Source organism: Geotrypetes seraphini, chromosome 2 (genome assembly GCF_902459505.1).
Source record: "Geotrypetes seraphini chromosome 2, aGeoSer1.1, whole genome shotgun sequence".
In the NCBI taxonomy this organism is placed as follows: domain Eukaryota; kingdom Metazoa; phylum Chordata; class Amphibia; order Gymnophiona; family Dermophiidae; genus Geotrypetes; species Geotrypetes seraphini.
This window is the reverse complement of record NC_047085.1, coordinates 68,219,618-68,232,460: the sequence shown is the minus strand read 5'-3', so window position 1 is coordinate 68,232,460 and position 12,843 is coordinate 68,219,618. Positions and strand designations below refer to the sequence as shown.

The window sequence follows — 12,843 nt, the reverse complement described above, 5'->3', positions numbered from 1 at the left end:
CCTTCCATCCACTGTCTCTCTTCTTTCTGCGTCTTACATTTGCTCTGTTACTGTGCCTCTCCCTTTCTCCCCCCTCCCAAATTGATCTGGCACCCATCTTCTTCCCTCCGCTCCCCCCCCCCCCCCATAGTCTGGCATCTCTGTCTTCTTCCCTGCCAGTGTTTTCTCCCCACTCTCTCTTCCCCATTTCCTTTCAGTGTCCTCCCCCCCATCTTCCCCATGTCCTGTCAGCATCCTTCTCCCCCCTCTGTCTTCCCCATTTGCTTTCAGTGTCCTTCCCCCTGTCTTCCCCATGTCCTTTCAGCGTCCTTCTCCCCCTCTGTCTTCCCCATGTCCTTTCAGCGTCCTTCTCCCCCCTATGTCTTCCCCATGTGCTTTCAGCGTCCTTCTGCCCCACTGTCTTCCCCATGCCCTTTCAGCGTCCTTCTCCCCCCATCTTCCCATGTCCTTTCAGCGTCCTTCTCCACCCCTTTGTCTTCCCCATGTCCTTTCAGGGTCCTTCTCCCTCCTCTGTCTTCCCCATGTGCTTTCAGCATCCTTCTCCCCCCCCTCCCGTCTTCCCCATGTCCTTTCAGCGTCCTTCTCCCCCCTCCCGTCTTCCCCATGTCCTTTCAGTGTCCTTCTCCCCCTCTGTCTTCCCCATGTCCTTTCAGCATCCTTCTCCCTCCTCTGTCTTCCCCATGTGCTTTCAGTGTCCTTCTCCCCCCCTCCCGTCTTCCCCATGTCCTTTCAGCATCCTTCTCCCCCCCTCCTGTCTTCCCCATGTCCTTTCAGGGTCCTTCTCCCCCCTCTGTCTTCCCCATGTGCTTTCAGTGTCCTTCTCCCCCTCTGTCTTCCCCATGTCCTTTCAGTGTCCTTCTCCCCCCTCTGTCTTCCCCATGTGCTTTCAACGTCCTTCTCCACCCCTTTGTTTTCCCCATATCCTTTCAGGGTCCTTCTCCCCCCTCTGTCTTCCCCATGTGCTCTCAGCGTCCTTCTCCCCCCCTGTCTTCCCCATGCCCTTTCAGCGTCCTTCTCCCCCCATCTTCCCATGTCCTTTCAGCGTCCTTCACCACCCCTTTGTCTTCCCCATGTCCTTTCAGGGTCCTTCTCCTCCCTCTGTCTTCCCCATGTGCTTTCAGCGTCCTTCTCCCCCCTCCCATCTTCCCCATGTCCTTTCAGCGTCCTTCTCCACCCCTTTGTCTTCCCCAGTGCTTTCAGTGGCCTTCTCCCCCCTCAGTTTTACCCATTTCCCTTAAGCGTCTTTTCTTCTCCACTTCACCTTTCCTCCCTTTCTCCCTCCCTGCCCCTTACCTTTGTGGCGCTTCCCCACCCGACCGACAACAGAACAGGCCCGGTCGGACAAACCTCCCTGCCCTGTAGCCGCGAATCTAAATTACCTTCTTACAGCAGCTGGAGTATTGAAGCTGCTGTAAGAAGATAATTTAGATTCGCTGCTACAGGGCAGGGAGGTTTGTCGGCCGTGCCTGTTGTCGGTCGGTCGGGGGAAGCGCCACAAGGCTAAGGGGACCTGACCAGCTGTGCACACTCCCCCCCATGGCTGCACTGGGGAGGACCTCCCCCCCCTTCGGTAAACGACTGCCTTTTCCCTACCTTCCGCTGATGTCAGAGGAAAGGAGGGCTTTGCTTAAGCCCTCCCTCCGACGTCAGCGCTGACATCGGGAAGACTTCCGTTCGGCTGTGTGCTGCGGCAGGGCAGGTAAGGAGAGGAGACTATTCTTGCAACCCTGGGGAAGCCCAGGCCCCCTGTCAGCTCCGGGCCCCTGAATGCAGGACTGCCCTGATGGCGGCCCTGCCTGGGATAACGGTATAATAATCTGTCTTAACAGTAGCCCACAATGATATGGTCTTCTCTTAAGGTTTCTAATAAAAGTTGAGTTGGAAAAACCTGATAATCCTTTCTAATTTGTACATTTTTGTGAAAGTGAAAGTTATCTTAGTATGTGGAGGGGCATAATCGAAAGGAACGTCTAAGTCTGCTTTCGTCTAAGTAGCAAGTCGTCCAAAGTAAAAAAAAAAACAGCGTAGGACATATTTTCGAAAAATACATCCAAATTTTTTTTTCATTTCAAAAGTAGTCTAACTATACATCCTGCCGATCTGATCGTCCAAGCTGCTAAATCGTCCATCTTTATACCACATTTTCGTCCAACTTTTAGTCCAAGTCAAAAACGCCTAGGACAAGTCCTGTTGGACGTGGGAGGGGTCTGCAAAGTGATGGATTGAACACCCAGACATGGCACCTAAATAGTGGGGTACCTTACAGGGCACTGCTGTGAACTTCACAAAAAGGATGCCATGTCATCATCTCACTACCCCAAACCACCTCCTGAATCCACCCACTTATCTACCACCCCAATAGCCCTTATGGCTGCAAGAGCCACTTATATGCCAGTACAAAAGGGTTTTGGGGGTGTATAGGGGAGTGCACATGTTTCAATAGCAATGCAGTGATTACAGGGGCTTATGGGCATGGGTCCTCCTCTCCATGGATTCCTAACCCACCCCCAAGACGGCTTAAGACGCCTCTGTGCAGCACGACTAGACTTTCCTATGACAGGCTGCCAGGTGATGATGTTCTGGAGACACAATTTTCAAGTTGTGATTAATATTTTTATGGGGGGGTGATCACTAGGGTAGTGTGTGGGGGTCTGTATTATGTGTTTGCAGTGCTTATCTGGTCACTTTAGGTGGGTTTTTGTGACTTAGACCATGTTTTAAATGGTCTAAGTCACAACGTCCAAGTTCCGTTGATCCTGTGCTGTATAATTTTCGTTATACATGCAGTACGATTAAGTCTAAGCCGGCCCACGTCCCATCCAACTCTCACCCTCGACACTCCTCCTGAAACGCCCCGTTTAGCTCTGGTCATTCAGCGGCACTATGAAGACCTAGGTCATTTATAAATACGTCCAAAACCCATTTTTTTTATCGGCACTTGGAGGTATTTGGGAAATGTTCGTCCAAGTGCCGACTTAGGCCATTTTTTGGATGTTTTTCTCTTTCGACTATGAGCCCCATAACCTTTATTAGTTTATTGTTTTTTATGTAGTTATATAAAACATTTATATTTAATTTCTCTAAAAACATTCAATGAGGTTCACAATATAAAAAAAAACAAAACATTACAGGCAAATTTTGGAGCCATCTACCCCCATCCTATTTCATGGCGTTTAATAGCATATGCTAGCCTATGTGGCTGAAAATTAAACAGCTTTCAAGTTCTTCCTGAATGCCAAACATTTAACCTCACCCCTCAAAATAGGTGGAAAATTATTCTCAACCTCTTTGAATTATAGCTTTACCTCTGTGGATAATTCTACAATGCCAAGTCTGTCACTGAAACCACACATGAATGTTGTGGAATGCATTACCATTGCCTATAAAAAATGCTACCAGTTTACTTCAGTTCAAGCGATTGATTAATACTTTGCTTTTCCAGAGATGTTTTGGTAAATGATTGAGTAGGAATTATTTATTGTTTTCTGTATGTTTGTTTGGTAAATGATCGAATTATGAAGAATATTATTGTTTGTTATAGTTTATGAAATGATTTGGTTTTATGTCTTTTTGTAGTTTGTAAGATACAAAACAGTTTCTTAAAGGGACACAGGATGAAGGCAAAAAAACTCACAAAATCAAAATATATTTGTTTTAGAACATAAGAACATAAGAATAGCCTTACTGGGTCAGACCAATGGTCCATCAAGCCCAGTAGCCCATTCTCACGGTGGCCAATCCAGGTCATTAGTATCTGGCCAAAACCCAAGGAAAATGTATTTTTGCTTGGTTCAACCCAGTCTTGAACCCAGATCAGCAGGGCCCAAGAGAGCTGCATTAACCTCTAGGCTACTCAGGTTGCAGGTCTTTTGTTGCAGGCGCTAGTTCACCTACTGCTCATCCGGATGTGACCAGATTCATGAGGAAGGCACTTCATTTGCATCCTCCCTTGCGTCTTCCTTTCCCTTCGTGGAATCTTAACATTGTTTTGCAGGGCCTTGCTGAGGCTCGTTTCGAACCCCTGAAGGATGTTTCTCTTCTGGACCTAACAATCAAGGCTGGTATTTCTAACTACTGCGCCTTGTGGCATGCCTTCGTCTAAGTCCTTGATTGCTCGATGGATTTGAATGGCCATTTCCATGACTTACATCGCCCGCATCAAGCAGCCGCGATTTTGCTTAAAGCACATTTGATGAGAGGTATGGCTGCATCGTGGGCAGAATCTCTTGCAATAAATCCTGATGAAATTTGTAGGGCGGCTATTTGGTCCTTTCATCATACTTTTACCCGATTTTACCGAATGGATGTGGCGGCGTATTCTGATGCCACTTTCGGGACCTTGGTTTTGAGGGCAGGCTTTTCTGTCCCTCCCTAGCTACCATTGCTTTGGTATGTTACCTAGTGTATGGAATCCAGAAGGGACGTAACAGAATGTAAGATTAGGTTTATACCTTCGATAATCTTCTTTCGGTTAGTCCCTGGAGGATTCCATACAATCCGCCCTCTCTGTATACACTCAGTTGTTTAATGTAGCCTACTTCTTTCTGCCTTGGTTGCCTCCATATGGATTCCCAAAACCTTTTCTAACTTTAGAACAGGAATATAAGCTACCACAAAGAGATTTTAAAACCAATAGGAGGAAAACATTTTTTACTCCGAGAATAGTTAAGCTCTGGAACGTGTTGCCAGAAGATGTGGTAAGAGTGAATAGCGTAGCTGATTTAAAGAAAGGTTTAAACATGTTCCTGGAGGAAAAGTCCATAGTCTGTTATTGAGAAAGACACAGGGGAAGCCACTGCTTGCCCTGTATTGGTAGCATGGAATATTGCTACACCTTGGGTTTTGGCCAGGTACTAGTGGCCTGGATTGGCCACCGTGAGAATGGGCTACTGAGCTTGATGGACCATTGGTCTGACCCAGTAAGGCTATTCTAATGTGTCATTATGTGGTTGGATTATCTTCTGCAGATCTTCAGGAGGAACATCATGAACTCTTTACAGCATATACACTGGGGTCTCAACTCAAAGTACCACTTAGGTTTCACCATAGGCACTTGCAAGTTGAGACCCCGATGCAGGATTATCCAGAAGAGGCATGGTCAGTGGATCTGGGTTGTCCATTGCCTGATGATATCATTCTCACTGTAATACAACAGCTGGATCGCCTTAGAATTTACATGAGTTTTTGAGAAATTCAGTACAAGATTCTTTATGTTTGTAACTCTCCTCAAAAAAAGGTATATAGGATTAAAATATGTTCAAGTATGGTGAGCTTGAAATATGGACACGAGCCTGCAACTTTAGGTCATATGTTCTGTGCTTGTCCTCGAGTGGCTACACATCTTGCAAAAGAAAACTATATAAAATTTATGTGCTGTGAGCATCAGCACATAATGAAATTTTCACAAAATTTGCAAAAATGAGAACACTGCATTTATTTAGAATAGTCAGGTGACACAGTCAAAATGGATTTAAGACAGTTTCAATAGAATTTTTAATTTAGTGTATTGAGAAAAATGGAGGCAAAAGGAGATGGAAGCTCAAAAGCTACCAAGACTCATTTTACTAAGGTGTGCTAGCGGTTTTAGCACACGCTTAGCGCGTGCTACAATGCCGCATGCGCTAAACACTAACGCCTCCATAGAGCTTGCATTAGTATTTTTTGTTTAGCGTGTGGTTTGCGCGTACTAATCACACTCGCTCACCCTAGTAAAAGGAGCCCTTAGGTTACTGCAATAGTGAAATCTTTAGTCTAAATCCTTCCTCATAGCTCTGCAACCCCAAAAAACCTCTCTTGTAATGTCATAAATGTCTTATCGACCTCTTACATTCACTTTAGAAAGCTTCTAAAAGCACACCTTTTTTCTAAATCCTGTAATCCTTCTTAAGGTATATACAGATTTAATTATATTGTTTAACTGTGGCGCCTTAAGAGGGGAATGCCATTTCAAGCGGTACTTAAATAAAATTTCAAAGTGGCTACCAGCGCCTAAACAAACTGTGCCAGAATCATGCCTCTGGAGGCATCTACCAGCACCTAACACCACTATAGGCGTGGATAATACCAGAAGTGGCATTAGGCATGATTCACATCAAAGGTAGGTGCCAGAAATTTAGGCTTTGAAAACCCTGGCCTACATTTCTGATGCATACCTTTGGTAGAGTCGCTATTTTCTAAATGATGCCATTGCGAGATTGACACGCGATCAGTGGCTGATTTTAAGTTGGCCACCAACAACCGCTCTGTTTAGAGAATCCCTACTTTAGTACATTGAGAAGTCCTTTTACTAAGCTGTGTTAAGAAATGGCCTTAGCATACCCTTACTTGGGACTTTCCTGTGTGCTAAAGTTTTTGTTTTTTTTTTGTGGCTGTGAAAAAGAGCTATTTTGTGTTTTTTCAGTATTTGGCCATATGCTGTTAATGCCGTTAAAAAAATTTAACATAGAAGCATTTAATCACTGTTTAAACATAACGCAGAAAATAATTTATTTAATAATACAACATGTTTTGCAAAGGGGGACATAGACAGGGAGAGAGGATGGTTGAGCTCAAGGCACCCCTTATGTACGTGGAGGGGCATAATTGAAAGGCACTTCTAAGTCCGTTTACGTCCAACTCGTAAGTCATCCAAAGTAAAAAACAGCTTAAGACACATTTTCAAAAGATACATCCAACTTTTTTTTCATTTCGAAAATCGTCTAATTATACGTCCTGCCGATCTGATCATCCAAGCCACTAAATCGTCTATCTTTATACCACATTTCCGTCCAACTTTCCGTCTAAGTCCAAAATGCCTAGAACAAGCCCTGTTGGATGTGGGAGGGGTCTGCAAAGTGATGGACTGCACACCCAGACATGCCACCTAAATAGTGGGGTACCTTACAGGGCACTGTTGTGAACTTCACAAAAAGGGTGGCATGTCTTCTCCTCCCTACAACTCCCTTATAGGTCATGGTGAGCCCCCCAAACCACCTCCTGAATCCACCCACTTATCTACCACTCCAATAGCTTCAGGAGCCACTTATATGCCAGTACAAAAGGGTTTTGGAGGTGTATAGGGGAGTGCACATGTTTCAATATCAATGCAGTGATTACAGGGGCTTATGGGCATGGGTCCGTCTCTCCATGGGTTCCTAACCCACCCCCAAGATGACTTAAGCTGCCGCTGGGCTGGACAACTAGGCTTTCCTATGCCAGGCGGCCAGGTGATGATGGTCTGGAGGCTGAATTTTAAAGTTATGATTAAAATTTTTATGGGGGTGGGGGGAATTGGTGATTACTGGGGTAGTGTGTGGGGGTCTGTTTTATGTGTTTGCAGTGCTTATCTGCTGACTTTAGATGGTTTTTTGTGACTTGGACCATGTTTTACATGGTCTAAGTCACAATGTCCAAGTTCCGTCTAGGCTCTGTTGTAAAACTTTCGGTTATAAATGCTGTACGATTAAGTCTAAGCCGGACTCTTGCCCTCAACATGCCTCCCGAAACGCCCCGTTTAGCTTTGGTTGTTCAGCGGCACTATGAAGGCCTAGGTCGTATAGAAATACGTCCAAAACCCGTTTTTATTATCGGCACTTGGATGTTTTTGAGAAATGTTCGTCCAAGTGCCAACTTAGGCTGGTTTTTGGACGGTTTTCTCTTTCGATTATGAGCCCCATAACGTACAGAAGACTATAAGTTACACTAGTATCTGCTATACACAAGTGCTAATCCATACACTGTTCTGTGGCTGGCATTAATACTCATAGTTAATGAGCTAGTTGACCAAACTGATCATTTGTTCTATTGGACATTTTGGCCCTGATTCTATAAAACCACCTACAGTTAGGTACCTATATCAGTGCGACTAGCCGATCTGGGCACCTAACTTAATTTTTTAAAATGGCTTAATCAGCACTGATAATTTCCCACCATTAAAAATCAAGAAATGATTTAAAAGAATTAATTTCCCGGTAGACACCTACCACTTCAAGGTACGCATCTACACCAAGGCGCCTACCACAAGTAGGTTTGGTTGGGGTTAAGTTTGGTCTTGAATTGACTTTGGCACTGCTAGGCATCTACCTTAGGTGCAGGGCAGGATTAACCAATAGGCCAAGTAGACACGTGCCTAGGGCCCGAAATGGTCAGGGGGGGCCCAATGAAGGAGGGCATCAACATTGTTTTTTCCAAACAGCGATGGGCCCCTCCAGCATCGATCAGCAATATGGGCCCCACCCCGATCAGCAACGCGGCCCCCTTCCCATCGACGGAAAGTAAGACAAGCAAGCAATGCGGGTAAGAAAGGCAACGGGAACTGTAATTGTGCAAGTGGTGCTGCTTGCCCAAAGCTTCTCTCTGACGCAGCTTCCTGTTTCCGCCTGAGTGCATGGTGGGGTGGGCTGGGGCAGGGGGCCCAGTGTACTTGTGTGCCTAGGGGCCCTCGACAAATTAATCCTACCCTGCTTAGGTGCACTATTTTAGGCCAAGAAAGCCCTGGCCTAAATGGCAGTGCACCTAAGGATTCAACACCTATTGGTGTCTAAGAATGCTAGGCGTGATTTTATAAACATCGCCTAGAAGTCAGTGCCATTTATAGAATCAGGGCCTTTGAACCAATATAATATTTTGGATCTAGTAATTTTTTAATAGTAGAGAATATATTTCCTTAGGAAAATAGCACCAACTACTTTGGAAGGTTTCATCTGGAAATAATGCTTGCACTCTGTAAAATTAGTTTCAAATCAGTTTAATGGATGTTTTTGAAAGTACTGTATAATTCTGATTGCTTTAATAGGTTGTGTTTCTGACTGGTTATGGCTGCATATATGTGGATATTGCGCATCATTCTGGCACGTTAATTATAACCTTGGCACCTGAAGGAAGAACTGGCCCAGTCCTTACCAGCCTGAACAGGTATTTATCACCCATTATATCAAAACATAATGAGGACTTGTCAGTGTCAAATATGAAATTGAGTGGGTCTAAAGCAGTGGTCTCAAACTCGCGGCCCAGGGGCCACATGCGGCCCGCCAGGTACTATTTTGAGGCCCTCGGTATGTTTATCATAATCACAAAAGTAAAATAAAACAGTTTCTTGATCATATGTCTCTTTAGCTATAAATTACAATATTATTATTAAGACTTAACCAAAAGGAAAGATTTATAAACTATAAAGAGTTTTACCTCATGCAAAATTGTTATTTCTTTAATAAGACATTAACTATTTTTTTCTGAGGCCCTCCAAGTACCTACAAATCCAAAATGTGGCCCCGCAAAGGGTTTGAGTTTGAGACCACTGGTCTAAAGTAACTTATTAGATAAGTGCAGTCATTTATGGGTTTTGTTTTTCTTGCTATCACACTATACTCTGTGTCATATGTTTATACCATATGCTCATTTTTGTATATCAGAGTAAAACATGGCATTCTTGACAGTTAAGGTTCTGTGGAGCTAGAATAAACATCAAACGCCTGGTATAATAAACAGTATTAAAATGCTAGAAAAAAAAACCCTTTAAATTGTGGTTCTAGTTAACCTAAAGCAGACTCACTGGACTGAAATTATTCACAGTGATTAAATGTGGTAGCTCCATCATCAGTATAGAACTTTGTAGTATTATGTGTTTTGTCTTGCAATAATTTGGGGTTCATTTTAGAAATAGAAAAATGTCTAAAAGACATCATTTTTTTCTGCAATTCCATCTAAATTGCAAGGGGGTGTGTTGGAGGTGTGTTTTGGGCAAGACTAGGGCAGGCTTACAATTTGGACGTTTTTCTGCCATAATGGAATATGGACAAAGTGCCTGATTCTGTAAATGGTGCCATAACTTGATTGTTTTAATTGGCTTTAATTGGCACAGTAATTGGCCATGCTGTTTAAAAAAACATGTTATGCGCAATTCTCAAAATACCTTAGGCATCTTCAATGTAGGTCAGAAAAACCTTGGCCTATATTACTGATGCCTAAGTTTTGTGATAGGCGCCGTTAGCTGTGATTCTTTAAATGGTGCCTAAGTATGATTATAAATGGAAACAAACTAGCATACCACTATAACCATGAAGTGCATCACACTCTTCTACCATGGTCTCAGAACTGGAGCCTACGCATGGTATTTATATCACAAACTCGAGTGATCAGCGTAGCAATTTAGCTCCCTGCTCCAATCATTGACCGCTTAGGTTTTAAAACATATAAACTTTAATAATTTAATCTTAAAATATTTCTTGTAGAAAACTTTTTTTTATATATACTTTTAGTTCATTTTATTTTAATTCATTTTATAGAAAACCTCACTATCAGTGCAAATTTGCCCACATTGTATGCACTATTAAGGATTTGAAAAAATGACAAGCTACTTATCTTTAAACAGCGCTTGTCTCTGGATATCTTTTTTTCAGCAGTGCTCAAATAGTTGCACAAGCCAGTATTGCCAGCGTTTCGCAGACTCACTGTTTGTCCGCTCCTTCAGGGCCAGCACTGTGGCATTCAATTCTAAAAATAAAGAACTACATTAGTTTTTTACTAAAACATTAAACCAATTAGTTCAGTAAGATGTTACTTTCAGCATTCAGTTCCAACGTCAAGTTTTTCAAACCAAACTAAAATGGCACCAGAGGCTGGTATTTATACAAATCTATCACATGACAACCCAACGTCACATGCCTCATCACAAGACACCTCCCACTTTAGCATACATAGCAGTCTTAAAGGGAAGTTTTTAGAGAGATTTTTTAAAAGAACAGACTATATTTATCAATAAAAATGCTGCCACTCCATGTTTTTATTGAGACCCCTAGGGCTCAGCGTATCCAACCTGTGGATCCATCGCTGCTCATGTTGAGCCAAAAAACACCTAAAGTCACCCCCTCGTGCCCCCGGGGATAAAACTTCAATGACCACCACCTTTAAAGATACAAATTGATGGTCAAAATCCACACAATGCTTTGCAAGGGGAGCCCCTAGGTTCCGATTTTTAATATTGCTTTTGTGTTCGGTAAGACGAGTGTTTAATTTTCTAGAAGTTTGTCCTACATAGAGTTTACCACACGGGCACTGTATAATGTAGATAACCCCAGATGTTTTACAATCAGAATCATGTTTGAGGATATATTGCTTCCCATCACGAGGGTTACAGAACATCCCAGTACAAATCATCACCTTACACATTTGACAAGACCCCATTTCTGATGACCTAAATATACTACCTCTTCAGTCGAATTGGCAGTGGGCAAGATTGAGGGACACAAAATCTCCCTTAAATTCCGGTTCCTCCGATATGCCACACCCTAAGGTGGTGATCCTTAAAAGTCCCCGATATCTTAAGGATATCCCAGTGTTTTCTAAGGGATTTAACCAACTGGTAACTATTACTAGAGTAAGTAACCACACATGTCATGCACTGTTCACCCAACTGTTGAGCTACCGACCATTTAGGGGCAAACAGGGCATCCCGCTGACAATACAGGGCTCGCTTATACGCTGTAGAAACTATTTTGGGGGGTATCCTCTTTGCAGAAACTTACTTTTCAACTCATTAGCCTGCATCTTAAAATCAGTCGTAGAGGAACATATTCTCCTGATTCTCAGGAACTGAGAATAAGGAAGACTTTTTTTAAGGGAAGTAGGATGAGCACTAGAAAAGTGCAAGACTGAATTACAGTCGGTCGGTTTAATGTAGGCTTCAGTGCAAAAGGTTCCATTTTTAACCACAATATTAACATCCAAAAATGAAATTTGGACAGGGCTATATATGTGGGTAAACTTAACTTTAGGATGACAGCAATTTAAATAGGAAAAAAACTCCAATAAGGTGTCCAACCCACCATTCCAAAGGAGGAAAATGTCCGCGAAACGCTGGCCGCGTCGGCTTGTGCAATACTGGCTTGTGCAACTATTTGAGCACTGCTGAAAAAAGATATCCAGAGACAAGCGCTGTTTAAAGATAAGTAGCTTGTCATTTTTTCAAATCCTTAATAGTGCATACAATGTGGGCAAATTTGCACTGATAGTGAGGTTTTCTATAAAATGAATTAAAATAAAATGAACTAAAAGTATATATAAAAAAAAGTTTTCTACAAGAAATATTTTAAGATTAAATTATTAAAGTTTATATGTTTTAAAACCTAAGCGGTCAATGATTGGAGCAGGGAGCTAAATTGCTACGCTGATCACTCGAGTTTGTGATATAAATACCATGCGTAGGCTCCAGTTCTGAGACCGTGGTAGAAGAGTGTGATGCACTTCATGGTTATAGTGGTATGCTAGTTTGTTTCCATTTATAATTTACTACCACTTGGGATACTTATAGGTTGCCTAAGTATGATTGACATGCAGCTGGCATCTTTTATGTAAGCAGTTGCTGATTTAGGCGATGTATACAGAATCTAGCCAAAAATGTCCAGGCCAAAAAATAGGATATTTTTGTCTAGACCTTTTTCAGTAACTAACCCCCTCCTTCACAAAGCTGCTCTAGCGTTTTTAGCGTCGGCTGCCGTGGTAACAGCTCCAATGCTCATAGAACTGCTATGAGCATCGGAGCTGTTACTACCGCAGCCGGCATTAAAAATGTTAGCGCAGCTTTCTAAAGGAAAGGGTAAGTGCTAAAAGGTGTCCAAACTGACCAAATGACCTTTGGAGAGATAAAGACCTGACCCCCCTTAATTCCCCTGTGGTCACTGACCCTCACCCCCCTAAGAGATGAAGATGACAGTATATGCCAAACTCTATGACAGAAGCAGATAAAATGGGCATTCCTCTTAGAGCAGCAAGCAGGTCCTTGGAGTAACCTGGTAGTCAGTGCCGTAGACTATAGAGAAGGGGGCCCAGGCCCATATCCTACTCTAACCAGTACACTTGTGATGGAAT

At 43.0% G+C, this 12,843-nt stretch overlaps 1 protein-coding gene across 8 annotated transcripts in view; it reads left to right on the top strand.

The window, feature by feature from the left end:
* The window catches only part of VPS13B (vacuolar protein sorting 13 homolog B), a 1,237,203-nt gene that overhangs the window by 1,164,794 nt on the left and 59,566 nt on the right, over positions 1 to 12,843 (top strand). For all 8 annotated transcript variants that reach the window (XM_033933145.1, XM_033933154.1, XM_033933146.1 and 5 more), the window contains one exon: positions 8,774 to 8,892. In XM_033933145.1, coding sequence (XP_033789036.1) covers positions 8,774 to 8,892 — 119 coding nt within the window. The remainder of the gene's footprint in view (positions 1 to 8,773; positions 8,893 to 12,843) is intronic.